The sequence below is a fragment of the Chenopodium quinoa genome, unplaced genomic scaffold, assembly GCF_001683475.1.
Source record: "Chenopodium quinoa cultivar QQ74 unplaced genomic scaffold, ASM168347v1, whole genome shotgun sequence".
Classification (NCBI taxonomy): Eukaryota; Viridiplantae; Streptophyta; class Magnoliopsida; order Caryophyllales; family Amaranthaceae; genus Chenopodium; species Chenopodium quinoa.
Genome location: NW_018742461.1, coordinates 3731288 through 3753311, shown reverse-complemented (window position 1 = coordinate 3753311; position 22024 = coordinate 3731288). Strand labels below are relative to the sequence as shown.

General features: G+C 36.3%; 1 protein-coding gene across 4 annotated transcripts; it reads left to right on the top strand.

Annotated features, from left to right (window-relative positions):
* Positions 1–5959: 5959 nt before the first annotated feature.
* LOC110718819 (DNA repair protein REV1-like) lies at positions 5960–21342 on the top strand. Of its 4 annotated transcripts, none has more exons than XM_021897730.1 (26): positions 5961–6561; positions 6944–7088; positions 7187–7302; positions 7412–7488; positions 8591–9069; positions 10082–10225; positions 10405–10537; positions 10631–10719; positions 10848–10898; positions 10980–11183; positions 11762–11881; positions 12082–12174; positions 13006–13065; positions 13152–13238; positions 13497–13580; positions 13665–13737; positions 14325–14393; positions 14633–14713; positions 15888–16142; positions 16208–16278; positions 16518–16547; positions 16743–17326; positions 19203–19263; positions 20025–20134; positions 20332–20621; positions 20872–21342. In XM_021897730.1, the coding sequence occupies exons 1-24, from the start codon at positions 6368–6370 to the stop codon at positions 20076–20078; spliced, it is 3354 nt and encodes a 1117-aa protein (XP_021753422.1). In that variant the 5' UTR covers positions 5961–6367; the 3' UTR covers positions 20079–20134; positions 20332–20621; positions 20872–21342. The 4 variants fall into 4 exon arrangements, with proteins under 4 accessions (XP_021753423.1, XP_021753422.1, XP_021753421.1 ...); XM_021897729.1 differs by having other exon boundaries at positions 20332–20685; XM_021897731.1 differs by lacking the exon at positions 16518–16547 and having other exon boundaries at positions 5960–6561; positions 20332–20685.
* The last annotated feature ends 682 nt before the right edge of the window (positions 21343–22024 follow it).

Below are 22024 nucleotides of genomic sequence, written 5' to 3'. Positions count from 1 at the left end.
AAGAAGAAGAAAATAGCAACCGATTCTTTATATGTTCTTTTGCTCTCTTCTATTCATACAAACATACATTACCATCCCATAATTAGAAAGTCATCTTTTAACACGTTATCAGCACCAATTCCTAGTCAGTTTTCGAACCCATGATCTTTTGTAGATATTAGGGCTCTCGGACCACTATGGCTTGCATTCCCAGTGTGATAACCTTTTACAATTATAAATTTTTATATTTGGATCATAATTTTGCCAGTACATTAAACTATTATATGATATTTTTACAATTGTACAAAACAGTAACAGATAAATCTACCTCTATAAAAGCTAGATTTTCCCCCGATTTTCACCAAAAACCCCTTATCTTCTCCCATCTTTTTTCTTTATCCAAAAATCACCCAAAAATTTCTTTCACCCCTTCCTCTCCAATATGTTCCCCGACGGCAACCAAAACACCCACACCTTCACCTTTGAGGAAGATTTAAGGAAGATAAAACAATATCTTCTTTTAATTATGGCGCTTGTAGTTATGTTAGTAGCAATATTAATTTTTGTCATGATGTACAAGTGAAGTTTGTTTATTTTGTCGGTTTAGTAGATTAAAAGCATGTTTTTTGTTTTATTATGTTGTTTTGTTGTTAATCATCATTGTATAATATTACCATTATTATTATAATTATAATTACTACTGTTGTTGTTGTTGTTGTTGTTGTCGTTTTGCCATTTATGCGACTAATATGATTTATTTTTGCCTAATTATATAATTACTCACAATAATAAACCAAGGGGGAGAAAAGAATTATATTATTTATGGTTTATTATTGTTAAATAAATTTAATTATCACGTGTTTCATTAACAAACTCTAAATATGGAAGAATTAAACATATGTGTTGTACATATGATTTATTATTATAAACTAATCATCACATGATTTGTTGTAGTTAAAATGGGAGATCTTATGAAAAGACAATTCAGCATCCTAGATTTATCTGGAAAGAAATTTTTGGAATAGAAAGTGGATGCCATGATGAATTTAAAAGCTGAAGGGTTGGAGCACACTGTTAAAGATAATAAAAGTCCCTCTCGTCAAACAACTGATATGATACTACCACTTCTGCCATGACGGTTGAAAAACCTGTTACTGAACAAAAAAAGGCAAAAGCCTTAGTGTTACTAAGACATCATTTACATGAAGGCCTTAAAACTGAGTACATGATGGTTGAAGATCCCAAAGAATTATGGGATTGCCTTAATGAAAGATTTGGACACCACAATAGGGTGCTCCTTCCTAAGGCATTATTTGACTGGACAAATTTACGGTTCCAGGATTTCAAATCCGCAATTGATTACAATTCAACCATGCATGAGATAGTATCTATATTGAGATCCAGTCACTAATGAACAGATGATTGAAAAAACACTCACTACCTTTCATGCAAGCAACATACTGTTGCAAGAATAATATCGTGAAAGAGGTTTTAAAAAGTTTAATGAATTAATGAGTGTATTGCTTGTTGCGGAACAAAATAGTGATCTTTTGTTGAAAAATCATAATCTTAGACCAACTGCGTCTTTGGCCACTCATCATGAGGCAAATGCAACAAGTTCTTATCCACCCGAGGCAAATGCTACACGAAGAGGTGGACGTGGAAATTACAATGGCCGTGGAAGAGGTCCTGGAAATTATCACGGACGAGGTCGAGGACGTGGTAGAAATAATTTTCAAAGAAACAGTAATTTCAAAAATTTTGAAAAACAGAAGGGACAGTCATCTGGAAGCCACAAACAAATTCCTTCAAAAGGAAAAGACACGTGTTACAGATGTGGCATGACAGGGCATTGGGGACGTACTTGTCGTACGGCCAAACATTTGGTAGACCTTTACCAGACTTCTGTAAAAGGCAAAGAGAAAAATGCAGAAGCAAATTATGTTAATGAAGAAAATGCTCCATGTCCTACCCTTGATGTGTCCGATTTCTTCATGGACAATGCTGAAATTGGGAATGATTTCATCTTTGGAGAAAATAACAATGCTTAAATAACCCATCTACTAATGTAATATGTACTACGTTTTAATGTATTTTCTGTTATGTACTGTATTTTAAATGACTAGTCATGTACTCTTAATTAATTTCTATCATCAATAAAAGTTTGTATGATATTATTCTAAACTAATCTCATATTTATTTCATGAAGATATGGATATGCCTGAAGTTGGTTCCGAATATCAGTGCCTTTTGGACAGTGGAACAACACACACTATCTTAAAGGATAGGAAATATTTTTCACAACTAAAGTTGTTTCAGACAAATGTAAACACTATTTCCGGGTCAGCAAAATTAATTGAAGGATCTGGAAAGGCTTGTATAATGCTTCCAAATGGAACAAAATTGATAATCAATAATGCTTTATATTCGAGTAAATCTCGAAGAAATCTCATAATCTTTAAAGATGTACGCCAAAATGGCTATCATTTAGAAACAATGACAACAGGTCAAAAGGAGTATTTATGCCTCACGGCAGGAAAATCTGGCAAGAAACACATTTATGAGAAATTGCCAGCATATTCTTAGGGACTATATCGTATAAACATACGACCTGTGGAAATCAATATGGTATCTAACCAGAAGTTAGATGACAAACATTTGATTATTTTGTGGCATGATCGGTTGGGACATCCAACAACTGGGATGATGCAAAGAATAATAGCGAATTCAATTGGACATTCAATAAGAAATGTCAAAATTCCTCGATCGAATGAGTTGACATGCTCTGCATGTTCACTTGGCAAATTAATAATAAGACCATCCATGAACAAAATTGCAATTAATCTCCAAAATTCTTGGAAAGAATTCAGGGAGATATTTGCGGGCCAATTAATCCGGCATGTGGACCATTTCGATATTTCATGGTTTTAATTGATGCTTCTACACGATGGTCACATGTTAGTCTGCTTTCAAGTAGAAATGTTGCCTTTGCAAAATTACTTGCCCAAATTATTAAATTAAGAGCACAATTCCCAGATCATACAATAAAGAAAATAAGACTCGACAATGCTGGGGAATTTATATCCCAAACATTTAACGATTATTGTATGTCAATCGGAATTGATGTTGAACACCCAGTAGCTCATGTTCACACACAAAATGGTCTAGCTGAATCACTAATTAAGAGATTGCAATTGATTGCAAGACCATTATTAATGAGGTCGAAATTGCCATCATCTGCTTGGGGACATGCTATAATACATGCAGCAGCACTAATTAGATTGAGACTTACAGCTTATCATAAATTCTCACCACTACAACTTGTTTGTGGTCGAGAACCAAGTATCTCACATCTAAAAATCTTTGGTTGTGCTGTATATATTCCCATTGCTCCACCCCAACGAACAAAAATGGGTCCACAAAGAAGGCTGGGAATTTATGTTGGGTTTGAATCCCCCTCTATAATTAAATATCTTGAACCATTGACCGATGACTTATTTACGGCTAGATTTGCCGACTGTCGCTTTAATGAAGCAGTATTCCCAGCCTTAGGGGGAGAGAAAGTGGACTCACGCAAGAAAGAAATAGAACTTATTTGGAATGCAACACAACTGTTAATGTTAGACCCACGAACAAATATGTGTGAACAAGAAGTCAAGAAAATTGTTCATTTACAAAGTGTTGCAAATCAATTGCCTGATGCATTTGTAGACACAAAGAAGGTGACAAAATCACATATACCAGCAGAAAATGCCCCTGCACGTATTGAAATCCCAACTGATAATAAGGCCATTGAGAATGAATCCCAAGCACGCAGAAAGCGTGGGAGACCACTTGGTTCAAAAGATTCTAAACCAAAGAAGTTGAAAAGATTGGATGGAATAGAAAATGAGACTAATGATGTTTCCTCGTCAGAAGGTCAAGAAAGACCAAATGTGAATGAAAGTAAAGAAAATGATGATAATTCAAAAGGGGACGAACAAGAAGACAACCATACGGGGAATGAACAAGATGTTCAAAACATCGATAACAATGAAATTTCAATGAATTACGTTTCTCCAAGACTCATTGGAATAGGAAAGATGTTATCGTGGATGAAATATTTGCAAATTCCATCACAATCGACATTGTGTCCGAAGAAAATGATGTTGAACCAAGAACAGTGGAAGAATGCCGATACAAGAGTGATTGGACAAAGTGGGAGGAGGCAATGCTGGCTGAGTTGAAGTCACTTGAAAAACGAGAAGTTTTTGGAAAAATAACCCTTACACCAGCGGGTGTAAAACCCGTTGGATACAAATGGGTATTTGTGAGAAAACGTAATGAGAAAAATGAGATAGTTAGATACAAGGCAAGACTTGTAGCCCAAGGATTTTCTCAAATTCCAGGGATCGATTATAAAGAAACATATTCTCCAGTAGTTGATGCAACTACATTAAGATTTCTGGTAAGTTTGACAGTCACAAAAGGACTGCAAATGCGATTAATGGATGTAGTGACTGCGTATTTGTATGGGTCACTCAATACAGACATTTACATGAAAGTCCCTGAAGGACTAAAACTACCAGAAAACCGCAAACCTAGACAGTTACTTTCCATAAAACTAAAAAGGGCACTTTATGGATTGAAGCAATCTGGAAGGATGAGGTATAACCGTCTCAGTGAATACCTTATGAGAGAAGGGTTCAAGAACAACCAAATTAGTCCTTGTGTTTTCTAAAGCGATCACAATCAGGATTCGCTATTATTGCAGTTTATGTTGATGATTTGAATATCATTGGAACCCCAAATAAACTTGAGAAAACTGTAAAATACTTGATGAAAGAATTTGAGATGAAAGACTTTGGAAAAACTAAATTTTTCCTCGGATTGCAAATTGAGCATTTGAGTCATGGTTTGTCCATCAATCAAACTATACAGAAAGAGTTTTGAAAAGATTTTTCATGGACAAAGCAACCCTAATCAACTTCCCAATGGTTGTTCGTTCTTTGAATATGAAAAACGATCCATTCAGGCCCCGAGAAGAAAATGAAGAAATTCTGGGTCCAGAAGAACCATACTTAAGTGCAATTGGAGCCTTAATGTACTTAACTAACAACACTAGACCCGACATAGCTTTCTCTGTGAACTTGTTAGCCAGGTACAGGAATGCACCGACATACAGACATTGGAAAGGAGTTCGACACTTACTCCGGTACCTACGAGGGACACAAGACCTTGGTTTATATTATGAACCGAAACAAGATGTTGCTCTCATTGGGTTTGCAGACGCTGGATACTTATCGGATCCTCAAAATGCCAAGTCACAAAATGGATATTTGTTCACTTATGGCGGCACAACAATATCATGGAAATCAACAAAACAGACATTGACCGCGACATCCTCAAATCATACAGAGTTGATAGCCCTTTATGAAGCAGGACGAGAATGTGTATGGCTGAGGTCGATGATTAGTATTATCCAAAAGGAGTGTGGAATGAAAGCAATAACAGAAAATCCAACCACCATATTTGAAGACAATACAACATGCATCGCTCAAGTAACTGAAGGATATATTAAGGGAGATAGAATAAAACATATATCCCCAAAACTATTCATCACACATGATCTACAAAAGGATGAGGAAATAGATATCCAGCAAATTCAGTCTTGTGACAACCTTGCCGATCTGTTCACCAAATCACTGCCTTCTAAGAAATTTGAGCAATTAGTTCACAAAATTGGAATGCGTCATCTTCGTGAACTATGTTGAAATCAGGGGGAGTATTATATGCACTGCACTCTTTTTCCCTTCGATCAGGTTTTTATCCCACTGGGTTTTTCCTGACAAGGTTTTTAACGAGACAGTATATCAAAGCATATAATATTTTTCTTTAAGGCAACCCATACCCCATTTTATGCGAATTTCAAGGGGGAGTGTTGAGAAAGAGCCAATATGAAGTTCACATAACTTGTAGCTCATGACATGCATTTATTATGGACAATACTTTGTCTAAAGGTACAATCATGTTTAGTATTTTGATGGCAATGTTTGCCTATAAATATGTTCACAATCTTGTGAACTATGTAGGTAAGAAGAAGAAAATAGCAACCGATTCTTTATATGTTCTTTTGCTCTCTTCTATTCATACAAACATACATTACCATCCCATAATTAGAAAGTCATCTTTTAACATAAAATAATCTATAAATAGAAATAGACATTTAATTTTCCCCTTTCAAAAAAAAAATTACTACAAATGCTTATAACTTTCCCTTTCAAAAAAAAAGAATTTTTTCTTCCTCTCTCATCTTAAACTTCTATTGCAAGTTTGTTGTTTTCCCTTTCATTCTTCTTCAAACCTTCATCTGATTCCCGCGCTTTTTGTAACACAATTTGCGTCGAAAATGAGCTACGATTCAACTCGTTCTGGAAATTCCAATTCGAATTCCAAAAGAAGCTTCAATTCAAATTCTTCTAATAACACTAACAATAAGAAGAAGAAGACTAATCAGAAAACCCTAGGCGTTGCTTGGGGAGCTAATTCTCTCTCCTCTTCTCGATCTTCCTTTCGTAGTGCCCCATTTTCCGATTTTGGCAGGTATCTCTTCTTTTTTTCTGTTTAATTTCTTGAATTTCACTTCAAATTTCGCTCAAAATCGCTTAATTTGATCTAGGTTAGGTGCTCATATTGTTTAATTTGAGTTTAATTTCACTTTGCACGAGTTTTTGTGGATGATTTCAAAATTTGATGTAGGTTACGTGCTCAGATTGTTTAATTTGAGTTTAATTTCACTTTGCACGAGTTTTTGTGGTTGATTGCAATCAATTGGTCAATTTTGACACAATTTGGGATGTCTTGAATATAAATTGCAGTTGCTTCACTACTTGTGGAGAATTTTGGTACTTGTTTAATTTTTAGGGTAACTGAATTGGAAGCTTAATTTAACGGTGACGAAATTGAGTTTTAATGTGTTGTGCAGTTATATGGCTGTGAAGAATAAGAAACTACATGATCAGTTTGATGCAGAAGCCTCAAATTCTTCTTACAGTGGTTCAGATTCTGTAAAACCCATATTTCAGGGTGTTTCGATTTTTGTTGATGGATTTACTATTCCCTCTAGCCAGGTTTTGTTATAAACTAGCCTCCAAATTCTTCTCGTAGTTGGTTCTTGGATCGATTAACTGTCCTGATCATGATAAACATTGATAATCAAACCTTATAGGAGCTTCGAGCATACATGTTGAAGCACGGTGGACGATTTGAGAATTACTTTTCAAGGCATCGTGTCACTCATATAATTTGCAGTAACCTACCTGATAGTAAAATTAAAAACCTCAGGTTTTTTTTTCTTCTCTTGTCAATTATTCTTTCTTTTAGTGATAGTAGAGTACCTTCTGGTTTAGGGTTGTATTGGAATGTGGTTTGATTCGTTGTATAATTGGTGTAGATCTTTCAGTGGTGGACTGCCTGTTGTGAAACCCACTTGGGTGTTGGATTGTGTGGCAGCTGGGAAATTGTTGAACTGTGAGTCCTTTATTTGCTCATCCTAACTACTCCGTATTTATTATAGAGTGCATCCTTTTGACTTTTTGCACGACTGTCATTGTCCAAACAGGAAGAACTTTTAGTGACGGAGGGAGGGTGTATTATTCTTTTCTTGCCTAGTTGGCTTTGGTGTTTATGTCAAACCACCTGGATGTTCACTCAACTCTCTAGATTCCCTTAACGAATTAGTAGAATAGGAATTTAAAAAATAAAATAAAATTAAAAGACAACAGAATTAGCAGCCTGTATTAGCTAAAGGAACAAGTGACTAAAACATTGGAGTATGTAGCTTACATAAATAGAGCCTTCTGGCAAGACCCACATTTAGGTATGGCCTATTGATGCAGTTCCAATTTTTGTATAGAGTATAGACTCTATGCACATACTCTGTATTAAGGGAATATGACAAATATGTTGAGAGGATTGGTGCATCAAAGATGTGCTAGCATCAGAGTGATAGGTGTACATTTTTTTTTTTCAGTTTTTTTTTTTTTTTTCTTAAATAAAAACCAAGGAAAACATTTTAAAATGGGAAAGAGGGGGTAATTTGCAGAGAGAGCATTTGATATATTAACTTATGTTTTACAGTTGTAAGTTCTTTTGAGATACTGTACACCTTTCTTCAATACATAACCTTTCACTTCTGAATCTAGTAAAGAGAATTTGTAGGAAGAATCTATGGAAAAGGTTTACTGCAGCATATTAGTAAGAAGAGTATTGAACTTTTGTTTTTCCGTTTTCCAAATTTGGCAATTAATTCTTTGCAGGAATTTAAAGGCAGCTGGATACTGGTGCATCCAGATTTTATGGCTGGAAATAAGAATTTTTACATGCGAAGGAGAAAAATTGAATGGCTTAAAATTTTTGACTCTATTCTTCTTAAGAATCTGGTTCTGGGATAATGTAGGGGATGCCAGGTTCACTTTACCCTTTCTTCCGGTCTAGCTTCCCAAAATCTAAGTAGAAGTTACTTTTCTGTTTTGGTAATGATCTTGTCAAGCAGTAATTGTGCTGTATGCCTGTGTATTCTCCTGACTTTGTTCAGTTTTTATTTTTATTTTTTATTTAATTTTTTATGTAGGGGTTCCATATCAACTCATTCAGCTGGCCAATGAAGGAAGCAATCAACCAAAGCTGTCTTCTTTCTTTGCTTTGAAACGAAATCCAGTCAATCAAGGTGTTCTGTCTGATTCAGCTTGTATGCTGCAAGCTGAAGCAGATGCTGAAGCTTCAGAAGTGAAGGATGATGTTGTGCTTGATCATGCCTCTTCTGATTTGGATGAGTTGTCTGAATGTTCTAGGCAAAGTGACAAGGAGATAGAAGACGATGGATGTAAGAAAACTGGTACAGCTGATTCAGAGCAATTTATTGAAGAAGATGAATTCTCCCAACCAGAGAAGTCAGTCACCTCTAAAGACAAAGTCGATATTAGTCCCACCAGTCATCATGACTCATATGAAAAGCCTAGTGGGGAATCATCTGGTTCACTGGCTGGGGGACCTTCCTGCCGCCGTCATTCAACCCTTGAGGACCCGAATTTTGTTGAAAACTATTTTAAGGTGTGAAAACTCTACATGTTTACCTATTCTCTTTCATAACTTTTCTCTGCTTCTTCGGCCCTTTCGGGTTTAGTAACTGGATGGTTGTGTATGGCTAAGTTTGTTTCTAAAGATTTGTTGCTGAATCGTGAAATAGAATAATTTCACTGGCGAAAAGCATGTAGTGTTTTTCAAGACCTTGATTATCTATATTACTTTGCTTTATATCACGACTAGGCCAACCTGTAATGCACATGTTCAAATGTGTTAGTTCCTTGGGAGTTGAGTGAGCATTTGTGTCATCGATCATGGAAAAATGGGTCTTCAAAATATTTGATATATACATACATCTGACCGCCTTACCCTGCCTAGTGTGAGAGCCTTTAAGAGTCATTGAAGTGATGTTGTTCATCTTGTGTTCCAGGTTGTCCCCATCCTTATTGCAGGCATGAATGAATATGCGTAGCATAGCTTTAGGTGCATTAGTTATGGGTCGCATATGAATTTATTGTCATTCATTAGTTTAGCTGCTGTATTTTTCTGTATTGCATGAGGTTATTATGCTTTCAAATTTTTGTTTTTGTTTTTTTTTAAAAATTGTTTAGTTTAGTCAAATTGCATTAAAACAATTTTGCTTTCTCTAGGTTGATCCTCAATGTCTTGTTCTCCCACTCTACATCAATGATTTTATAATATATACTTCCTCCGCTCTCTGTTAGTTGCAATGTGGAGGGGGTGCATGGTATTTTTAGAGGTGAGAGAAATAAAAAGGGGAACCCATGTGATGATGAGAGAGACATAGAGAATCTTAGAAAGGAATATGTTGTGATTTAAAAAGAACCACATAAGTATTTCCCTGCAAGCATGGTCCCCCCCCTCCCCCCCCCCCCCCCATCTTTCCCTGCTTTCGCCCAAAGTCTCAATCTTGATTGGACAAGCTATTGTTATTTTTTTGTTTTCATGTTGATTATAAACTTTCATGCACAGCTTGTATGTTTTTTCAATTTTTTTATTTTTGTTTGTGGCTGGGCAGAGTTCAAGGTTGCATTTCATTGGAACTTGGAGGAACCGGTACCGTAAGCGATTTGCCTGCCTTTCCAATAAAACTAAGCAAAAAAGCTTTGATGTTAATGCTGCTTCTACTTCTCAGAAAACTATGATCATCCATATGGACATGGTACTTGAGGACTGAAGTCTTCTCTGTTGGAACTTTTTCTCCAATTCGTAGTCTTGTAGCAGTCCTTTCAATGCCACACTCTTAAAGTCTTAAGAAAAAAATGTGTCTCCCTTACCCAAAGACCCAATTCCCCTTTTTCCCACTATCTATTGACCCTCTTGATATATATTTCATTGCAGGACTGCTTTTTTGTGGCTGTTGTTATCAGGAACCGTCCAGATTTGATGGACAAGCCTGTAGCAGTGTGCCATTCAGACAGTGCTAGAGGAACTGCTGAAATCTCTTCTGCTAATTATCCTGCTCGAGACTATGGTTGATTTTAAATCCTTATGGCATCTAGCATTATGATTTAAATGGACAATTTTTAGAATTTAAACTCAAATGGTTTTGTATTTCTTGTAATAGGAGTGAAAGCTGGAATGTTTGTTAGAGATGCGAAGGCTCGTTGTCCTCATCTAGAAATCATACCTTACAACTTTGAAGCTTATGAAGAGGTATTATAGAGCATCGAGTCTCATATTAGTTGCCACCGTCCCCACCCCCAAAACCGGTAATAGTTTGTATTAGAGCAGTCCTGATTTGCGAGTCTTTAGAGCTTCATGAAACTTTTGCTGTGTGGCAGGTAGCTGACCAATTCTACAACATCTTGCACAAACACTGCGATAAAGTGCAGGCATGTGCTACAATATTCTATACAATTTAATCTTTGCTGTCACTCTGTCAGTATTCTTTAGCAGATCCGTTTTACCTGCAGGCAGTAAGTTGTGATGAAGCATTTCTGGATATCACTAACTCAGACGTGGCAGAGCCGGAGCTTTTAGTTTCCGAAATAAGACAAGAGATCTTTGAAACAACAGGTTGCACGGCTAGTGCAGGCATTGCTGCAAATATGCTTATGGCTCGTCTTGCCACTAGAACTGCCAAACCAGACGGTCAATGCTACATTTCTCCAGAGAAGGTACTACTTAATGTTTAGTGTAAATGATTCTTGGAAAAGAATTCAATTATTTGCATGACTGTAAAAAAGCCTTGGGAAAAGATCAATTCCATCTTGCAGTCTTGCCTAAGTCAAGACTGATTCATTGAGCTCAAACTTGGAATTGCTTGATCATGATGATATATTTGCATTTCTGCGTGTTATGGACCAAAGTTGTAATTTCCTTGCTCTAAATTATTTGAGGAACACTTTACAAGGTGTTAATTTAAGTCAATAACCTGTGTTGTAGCCTGGCTGAGCTTTATACAGCTTTGGTTATTAATCACAGCGTAAGGGTTTTGTAAGCTGGATCCGTTTTCGCTTTGCAGTCTTGTGCTCATTTTTTAAATTTTTTTATCAGAACAATTGCTCTTGCAGTGAACTTTCTGTCATCAAATGATTGATTTTTGTTTGATCTGAGCTCAAGGGGTTTGAGTGCTGGCTTAATTTTCTCATTGTTGTCTTGTGCATTCTTATAATTTACTCTCTTGTAACCATTGCTCCCTTTTTACAGTTGATTTTCCATCTCTGAAATGGTGACTACTAAAATTGTTTTGCAGGTTGATGAGTATCTGTTACAACTCCCTATAAAGACACTTCCAGGTATTGGACATGTCTTGGAGCAAAAGCTAAAAAATAAAGGAGTTCAGACCTGTGGCCAATTGCGAATGTTTTCTAAGGTCTAATATTTTGTGCAAAGCATTAGTGTTAAACTTGTCTATGATGTTGTTTAATACTCTGATTGGAATATTGGCACTCTGTATCTTTGTTCCTCTCGGATGCTAAGTGTTATAACTGATAAATGTGAGATTATATGATCTAAGTAAGGGGTTGGCTCTTATGGAACTTCTTAACAAGTTTTGATATACTCAAATTGCAGGAGTCTTTACAGAGGGACTTTGGAACAAAAACTGGTGAAATGTTGTGGAATTACTGCAGAGGTGTTGATAAGCGGCTAGTTGGAGTCATTCAGGTTCGGCAGAATATATGTTACATGTCTGTTGCACATTTTTGGTATGCCCAAATTTTTTTGGTGATTGCTCTTGTGGTATTGAGGTGCTTACATACTTGCTTGAGATGGATTTATTTGGTCCAGTACATCTTGTAGAATGGCTAGCCATTAGCTAACTTCCAGTTTGGAATCTTTGGTAGTTGATAGTACATTCGGATTTTAAATTTTTTCAAAGAGTACAAAAAGCTGTCTAGAAACATGTTAGGGATTATCTGTTGAAATTTCTGTGGCGCATTGATAGGGTGTGTTTATTACCCTTACTTGGAGGGATCTGGACATCGAAGTGTACGACTAGATTTAACACGGGCAACTTTTGAATTGATATTTCAAGATTGTGAGTCATTTCTAGAAGTCTATGGAAGATTGAATTCAGCATTAATTATTCTTGTATACATATTCACTTGTTTGGATGACTCCCTAGTTCCCAGTTTTGAATTAGGTTAATGTAATTTTTAATCTTCTTTTTTTTTTTGATGGAGAGATGCATTGAGCAAAATCTGTGTTGTGAATCTCCAGGTAGTGTTTGATCTTAAACCTTCTCGAATATTGACTCCACTTATTTCTGTCATATAGTGTCCTGTGCTGTTCGACAAACTTATATATGCCTATTCTAACATATAATGTATTTTTAAAAACTTGTTTAATTATCTTTATGCTGTTTAAAATTCTTTTTTAAAAACTTAGTCTATGCCTGTTTTAACAAATGTATTTTTAAGAACCTGGCCTTTTGATGTATAATTGTGATATTGCTTCCATTGAGCAATTGTTTTGACTAATAAACACATTGTGTAGGAAAGCAAGTCGATTGGTGCTGATGTAAACTGGGGTGTGCGCTTCAAGGATATAAAAGATGTCGGTTCTCAGCTTTTTATGCGACTAAATATCCAATTTTCTTTGCCCTTGAATATGTCTGAGATATGTTTTCACATGCTTTACAGAGTGAACACTTCCTTTCTAGTCTGTGCAAGGAGGTTTCTTTGCGCTTGCAGGGATGTGGATTACAAGGGCGTACCTTTACGCTCAAGGTACAACAGTTCCCTTTTCTACATATGTAACAATGTTCTTTTCTATGTATGTATATATTTATATATGTTGTCTATTTTTTGGTGTTAGATTTTTCTTTATTTATACTCTTTTTCCTTCTCACATTCATGCTCTGGAGTCTGGAGTTATTGAAAGTTTTGTTGACTGTAAAATACTTGTTTGTTTGTTATTCATGGTGTTAGATAACTCTGCTAACTCAAGCTTCAATCTTTATTTTTGTCTGCTATAATAATTTTCAGATTAAGAAGCGTAGAAAAGATGCTGGGGAGCCAACAAAATACATGGGTCATGGGGCTTGTGAAAATCTTAGTCACTCTACGACAGTATGTGTAGATTAAATTTTGACAATTGTCATTTTGTTCACGATCATTTTCTTTTGTCATCCCAGAGTTACTATTCTGTTACAGGTTCCTGTTGCAACTGATGATGTTGACATTCTTCAAAGGATAACAATACAGCTATTTGGATCATTTCACATAGGTCAGCTTGTATCTGGGATCTTTAACTTTTCAGTCCACTAAATAATATTGGCTACTACTCGGAAGTATTTAATAATGAGTTTCGCATATTTAAATTTGTCTACTGTGGCATGGGGGGTACATGATAAATTGTGACTTTTGTCACTTCCAAAGGTTAAAATTTGTAATATAAGCACATTGTAGCTACTAGCAAGAGATAAAGTGTGCAAAATTGTGGTTCTTTCATAAAATTGAGATAAGGCTGCATTATGCTGTAAACAATAAGGTTTGGAAGTCATTTCTATTCCTTTAATTGTTTCTTTTTGGGGTGGCCAGACCTTGGTGCCACTAGCTTTCTGCCATTGTAGTGTTGGGCTATTGTCTTCTTAAGTCTTTATACATGTCTTTTTTGTTGTTTTTTGTTTTTGTGAGAGCTTGGGCATCGCTGATGCCTTTTTCTACGGGAAAGAGATGATTGGGAAAGTCTGGATACAGAGTCTTGAATTGTAGAGCTAAGCAAATGTTTCTATTTAGATTTTCACAGCCTTAGTCATTGATAGATCTATTGGATTTTCCCTAAGTGTTAAACTATCAGTTTTATCTGTCTAGATGTCAAAGATATTCGAGGAATCGGATTACAAGTGACCAAGTTGGAGAGTAATGATACTATGAGACAAGGTTTGTGCTAGTCTGTTTGAGCACCTTGTTGGCTTGTTATTCTATCAACAATTTCCTTTATATTTTTTTATTAATTTCTGATTTCCATCTGCTTGTTTTCTATGTCTTATAGTAGAAAACTAGCAAAGTATGTCTTCGATTTGCATGCCATTGACATGGTCGTGTATTTTCTGGTTTTGCTTCTTCACTTTGATGTTTCTGACAATATCTATTGTCACCTTTTCATATCCGATCTTAAGGGCAAGAAAGAAATTTTCTAAGGTCGTGGCTTGGATCTGGCACAACGAACTCTACAGAACACCGCAACATGCGTGATACAGGTATTGTGGATATACCATCTTCAAACAGAGATTGTAGTTACAGGTCTTCCTATTGAAAGTATTTGCTCTGCATATTAAGGACAAAGGGCTGCTTAGGACATCCTAGTATTTAATTTTCGATATGCCTTCATTTTTGCTACATTTTAGTTATATAGATGTCATCATAGAATCTTAGTTGGTCTTGGAAGGCATATTTTCTGTCACCATCTTCTCCGGACCTATGTGTGATACATGCCTTTTGCAGTTTTACACTACATATATTTTTGGGAGCTTATTTCATTTGCTCAATACTCTATACTGCTGCTCGCTTGTCTTATGTTAGTGCTTCCGTGTGAAGATTGATTTTAATTGATGGAGTACTAGTCCTGTTGGGCTATCGCCCTTCTCAAATACTGGTCTAGGTCCCTGGCCTGATTTGTAACTCCTGCCAACATGGGGTGATATGGCACAATGACCTTTGAAAAATGGTGTGCTTAGGGGCTAGAGACATTGCTAACAGCTATAAGCTCATTGTTAGTTTCTGGAAGACTAGGATTAACACTCTGCCTGTGAGAAGTCTAAAAACCAAGTGAAGATTGAGTCTAATTATGACACAAGTCCTATTAGGCTATAACCAATTTATCCCTCTCAAAGACTGGCCTTGATTCAAGGCCTGACTTGTTATTACCGCAGTATTGGCGACATGGGGGTGATATGGCCCAATGACCTCTGAAAAGGGGTGTGTTTGAGGACTAGAGCTATTGTAACCTAGCTACACACTCATTCAGATAGTTTCTAGAAGACTAGAATCTCACTTTGATTTGAATTGCATATATGCTATAAGCAGCTTTTATATGTTTGTTTACTGGTCATATATGCTAATGCCGTAACTGTATGTATATTTGATTAATTGTCATATATGGTATGTAGTAGCTTCTAAAAGGATGCATAACTTTGCTAGAAAATAAGATTGTTTTGCAGGATGTAAAAAGAACTATGGCTCCCAGCCTCCTGATGCAGCATAAATTAGCTATCTTTATTTTTTCATTATTTCAGGTTTACTTGCTTATAGATGAAATGGATGATTTATTTTTAAGTGCTAATCACCATTGCTTTTGAAAGTAAATGAAATATTTGACTTTTTATGCTTTTTGTTTAGAAGATTGTGTAACATCTCATTTTGATTTTGTTGCAGGCCAAGCTTATCTTGAGTCTGTTGGACCTTCAGCGACAAGTTCAAATCCTTCGTACCATGAATCTCGCTCAAATCCAGTTGCAGTGCTGCCGTCATTGGGTGATCTTTATCTGGGTGTTATTGAGAGCTTGCCCCCAGAGTTGTTTAAAGAGTTTAATGATATGTATGGAGGGAGGTTGACTGATCTCATATCCAAAATTAAGGACAAAGACCTATATCAGAGTGTGTCTGCTATGTCTGTAAAGAAAGTTGAAGGTAATATTTTGTCTGTGCATGTTAGATTTTGCCTGGCTTACTATTTAACTCCAATGGTCATTTAGGTGAATTCTGCAACAAACAGGAAATTCATGCTTCTGCTGCTGTGCAAATTAACAACATTAAGGAGGACAAGGTAGTGTTTAATCTTCTTTTCTGCATATAATACAGCTGCTGATTTTCGTTTGCTGACCGTTTTATTATCACTTATCATAGGAGTTATCTTGTAGTTTTGCTTCCCTCTTTCATAGGTACATAGTATTGTGATTAATTGGGTACATATGATAACATTGCCTCATTTAAGCATGTAAACATGCAGTTGTTGCCGTTGTATGTATGTTTTGTTTTATAATGACTTCTTGTTGTGGTCTGTAGGCTGGGTGCTCCGAGAATCAGGAAAAAGAGGTATTGCCTGCTACTGGCAGTTGGCACAGCAATTGTGTCTGTAGTAATCTCTACTTTTGTGTTGAATACTTGAATCAGAAATGTCGACCTAATGCCTTATTCATTCAAGCCAAGTGGATATATCTCTACGTGTAGGCATGCGTTTGTTCCTTTTGTATGTTTTGTTTTGTAATGACTTATCATTTTGGTCTGTAGGCTGGGTGTTCCAAGAATCAGGAGAAAGAGGCATTGCCTACTATTGGCACAGTAACTGCAGTTATCCCCAATTCTGTGGTGGAATCAGAAGTTGTTGATTTAATGCCTTATTCATTAAGCCAAGTGGACATGTCTATACTACACCAGTTACCTGAGGAACTGAGAGCAGATATAGTTGGGGTACTTCCTGCCCATCGAAGGCCAAATGGTTTACCTGAGTCTTGCAAAGTTTCCGAGGTAGCGCAGGAAATGGGACATGGCAAGGATAATACTGGATCCGTGGAATGTGCTAAAGATAATAATCTCTGGGTTGGAAGTCCTCCTTGTTGGGTCCATAAGTTCAAAGTCAGCAATTGCTTGATGTTGAACATTCTTGCAGAGATGTTTCTCAGGTCAGGGTCTACTGGGTTGTTGTCCTCTACACTGCAGTGCTGTCTCTCAGGATTTCAGATATATAGTGATGCCACTGGTGATGTGGCTAAGGAAGCTTCGCATAACTTATGTGAGCTTCTGAGGCAGTATGTTCAGCTGAAGCTGGAGGAAGACATTGAGGAAATCTATGTTTGTTTTCGTCTTTTAAAAAGGTATGCATCTAATGTCAGTTTATTAGGTTCGGCACGACAGCTCTGCTTAAATTACAAAGGACATGTTCTCACATAAATTTATGATATAAATTTATGTTTGTCCTTTATATTATCTAGAGCTTATTAGGTGCACTTAGGAACTTTTTCTCTCAGCTCATTTAAGGGCGTAGACAGGGGTCCAACCCTTATTTTCATCCTTATATTCATGTCAAATGACCTGAATGATACTCAGTGGTACTGGTACACTGATATGCAGAATAATTTGTCTTGTGTTCTCAGAGGATCTCAACAAAAGGTTACATCATACTCTTGTAATGTGTCTTAAGGATTTATCTGGCCCTGTGGCTGCTATATGGAGGAACTTTACATCTAAATCTGAAAGCCATATCTATCAATATTGCTAAATTGCTGGTTCTGGGGTTGAAGTGGCCTTTCTTTCAATACCTACATTGGAATTATCTAATTTGACTCAATTTAAGACAGGGTAGACTTAGACTTTCATATGTGCAGCTGTGGAAATAATGTGTAAAGGATACTTTTTATGTTTGCTATTTGTGCAATTATGCTTCCCTTGACAAGTATCAAAAGTAAGAAAAATCTGATTAGCCTCTCAAATACACGAGCATTGGTACACCTTTTGAAATTGCTTTGGGTTGCATTTGTTTAAGATTTTACCTTTCCGACGTTTCGTAAGTATCAGAACTCGAACAGAGGTTTAATGTTATTGAATTAGCTGATATCCAGGATCAGACTGTTGCATTGATTAATATGGATTTTACGCTAACATGATCTTTTTGAATGCACTCTTTTTGACCAATTTTAGAGGTTTCAAGACCCGATGTTGGAAAATTTTGGGAATTTTGGGGATGCATCCCAAGGTTATAAAATGTTTTTGGAACCATCTATAACCACTAGTCGGTCATGAAAGGCCTATGGTGACCTTGAGTTAATTAAGGGAGACATGTACGTAAACGGCTAACTTGACGGTTTAAAGGCGAAGTGGATGGTTCCAACCACCCAAATGACCTCTTGGGGTGTTGTGGGGTCCATGGGAAGAACCTTGACAAATTTTCTTTCTAGGTCGGAAAAGTCCGAAATTGACCAAAATTGAAGGCTTATGAAATTGGAGGGGGTTAATGGGTTTTAGACTTTCATGTTGAAAAATCTCAGGATTGTAGGGATTGCATTTCTGTGTCATATAATATTGTTTGGAACCATATATGACCACTAGTCGATGGTACAAAGTCCTGTGGTGGCCTTGAGTTAATGAAGTGGGGGAGGGGGCGTAAAATTGGCAGTTTAAAGGTAAAGTGGATGGTTCCAATCACTCAAATGGACTCTAGGGGTGTTTTGGGGTCTATGGGAAGCACCTTGACCTGTTTTCTTTCTGGGTCCCAAAAAGTTGAAAATTGTTCAAAACTAAAGGTTATTATTCACGATTTTGGGCCAATTTTGAGAAAGTTTTCCAAAATTGACGTAAATGCGTGGGGTGATCCCCGGGGTCATATAAGCTGGTTTGGAACCATGAGAAGCCTATCAATAGGGCTATAAAGTCCCAATAATGAGTTTGGTTCAGTTATGTGGCTATTTTGGAATTATGTTGCATTGGTCACAAAAAGATGCAAGAGATGGTTTCAATAATAACCAACTTGGCATTCCGGGGTTCTATTAATAACCAACTTGGCATTTCGGAGCCCCTCATTTTCATTGATGTTAATTATTCCAAAACCTTCGATTTTGGTCCAAAAGCTGGTCTTTGTACTCTGTATCCTATTTTAAACGTTTTTTCTCTTTCCTTTTTCCCCATCATTCTCTTTAAATAATAATTACATCTTGCCGGTTATTCATTTATCATAACACTTGGTTAATGGATCAGGTTGACATTGGAATCAAAGGCTTTTAAACATGCATATGACGCTGTCTTGCCTTATCTCCAGGTATGATATTGCTTTTGTGATCATGTCTTTTTTCTCTCATTGTCTGATTCTACAAAATTGCCTATATCAATTGTTAGAATTATGCACTTTGAAGTTTATGGAAGCCTATATCCTGACTACTATTGAAGCTCTTTCTAACCATCAACCCACAGAGAAATTTACTATATCTGCAATTAACCTTTTGCTAAAATTTTGGGTTTAGCTGTCTTTTTATTAGATTTTTTTTACCCCGTAAGAGATATTTGGCAAAATAGAAACGAACTATCATGATATGCAAGATAATGATGATATGCGTGGTCAATTGCTGACACAATTTTTTGGGATGGTTTAAGGGGGAGGTTTTCTTTGGTAATAGTTATTTTGTACAAATTTGTATGAACAGAATGCAGGTGTAGTGGCTTTTTTATAATTTAATGCCTTGGTGGGATTATCATTGGTTTAAAGCCATTTTGGCAGCTTCTGTCCTTTCTCTATTACCAACAGTTCTAGCCTTCTAGGATTTCTTGAAGATAAAAACATATCAATTTTAATTTCACATGTTCGGTTTCTCTGAATAGCTGACATTATCAGTTGTTTGCTTGTTTAGTTGGTTAAGTCTGTTGGGGCCAGGTGGTGCCAAAGACCTGTACTCCAACTTCCAACTGTTTGTTTCAGTATTTCCCTATGTGGTTTGGTGTCTCCCATGAATTGCTGATGTAGCCTTTTATTCTCTGTTTTGATTGTAATCATATGTTAACTGTTGCTTGTAAATAATATGTTAGGCTTGTATTAATGAAAGCTACGGAGGACACTTGGATTTGCCTGCGATGGGTTAGATGTCTCTGGCCGTTCTTTCCATTCATGGATTAACCTTGTTTCCTTCCAATGATTGGTATGGAGTTTGGATGAATATGTTTTCTTTGTTGTTTAATCACTGTCTTTGGAAGGAGTAGTTTTCTGTTATTTATTACTTAAAAGATGTTCGTTTACATTCCATTGTATTTGTGTACGCCTCCTCCCAACAACTGGGAAGAGCCGTTCTTTTTTGCACATTATGCTTTGATCTAAGGAAGTGTTTTTATGTTTAAGGAACCACTCGCTGTGAGTCAACATACATTGTTCTTCTCTTCATCCCGTGGGAGGACGTTGATTGAGGATATGCTCATGCCGTAATGCAATGGCAGTGACTGTGCATCCGTGTATTTTCCGAGTTTGAAGTTATACAACCTCTGTTGAAAACAGTGGATTCTTAAAAGGTGACATTAGACCACAATGGAACACATTGGGCTGAACACTAGAACTTATGCCCGACGCAGAGCATGAGGATATTTATCATCAATTTGATGATGATGCTTGAAACCCAAGCTGTAGCTGCATGTGTAAATTTCTGACCCCTAGTCTTAATTGCAAGATTATGGTAATGCATCCCAAGCATATTGGCTGGTAATTTTATTTGCAAACACTTATTGTTGGTTTCACAAACACAATTTGGTGTATTGAAATATTATTCTGCAAAAGATATCAAATGAACAATAAAAGCTATGTTTTGTTCATGTATTAACTTTTCCAGTTGCTTTGTACTTTTAATAATTGTTTTCATCTGGAGTTAAGTATTCTTTTGCTTTGCAGTTAAAAAAATGATGCAACATTGTCTATCCCAAAGTTGATGATATGGCATAAACTTGGTTCTCCCGCAGCACCGCTTGTGGATACATGTACAGCTTGGAAACAGAGTGGATGTTGATATTTCCGAAACCTTCTCACTCGTACTAGTATCTTGAATTCCTCAGGAATCATGTCACAGCCGGGTTAGTCAAAGCTTATTGCTGGAAAGTATGTCTGTATATCAGCATATGTAGATGATGATATTATGAAACAGCTGAGCACCTTCCTTTTATCTCCTTTCTAATAATGTATTACATTGACCATCTATTACCACTTCATTACGTGGGAAATAGGTTTTCTAATGTTGTATGTTATTGATGTTTTGACAATAGTTGAGAATTTTAAGGTGCACAAGCACAACAAAATTAATGGTGACTTGTTCAAATTAAGTACATTGACTGCAAACAAAATCTTAATTCAATTCAATTTTTTTGAGCTCGCGCATTCCTTGACTGAACATTGTATTAGCTGCTTGTTTGTGTGAGTGTAGAATATAAGATGTTTAGTCATTGCTTAGGTCACACTTCAGTGTATTGTATGTTTGTATGTGCTCTGCTCCAGGACGGTTGGTATTGATCAACACATTTTGTGTAACATTTCCATAAATTTTGAGCTTAATTTTCAGTCGTATTTTGCTATATGCCATATAAAAGTGGTTGTTCACACGTCATTATATGTTGGCCGTTCACACTACTAGTCTTCTTCCTTTGCTCAGCTTGCTGTCATGTACACATGTTACTTTTTTGGGGGGAGGTTAACAAAATGCTGAAATAAATGGATGTTAGAAAAGTAATTAAATTGAAATGCAATGATAGATGGTTACTCCCTCCCTACTAAGTTAAATAAAGATTTCTTTTGACTTTAAAGGTTGAAGTTCAATATTTATTATTATAATTGATTTGTTAAAGATTGTTGTAAATTGATTACTTGCTATTAATCACTCCATATAAGAATTTCATTGGTTGTTGACTTGTAGCTAGATTTGGAAAAGTGAGAGATTTGAAAAGATCTAATCTAGATTTTAAAGTTTAACAAGTAGACAACTCATAACCTGATCCATTTGAAATAAAGTTGGTAGGATTGAAATTCACTTTAAAATTTCACTAAAAGTACTTTA

What these genes read in the sequence shown, in the direction of transcription:
- LOC110718819 (XM_021897730.1), top strand. Translation starts at nt 6,368, where the DNA reads ATGAGCTACGATTCAACTCGTTCTGGAAATTCCAATTCGAATTCCAAA. An exon ending in TTGTTGAAAACTATTTTAAG is followed by an intron (nt 9,070 to 10,081) that starts GTGTGAAAACTC and finishes GTGGCTGGGCAG; the next exon opens with AGTTCAAGGTTGCATTTCAT. An exon ending in AACACTGCGATAAAGTGCAG is followed by an intron (nt 10,899 to 10,979) that starts GCATGTGCTACA and finishes TTTTACCTGCAG; the next exon opens with GCAGTAAGTTGTGATGAAGC.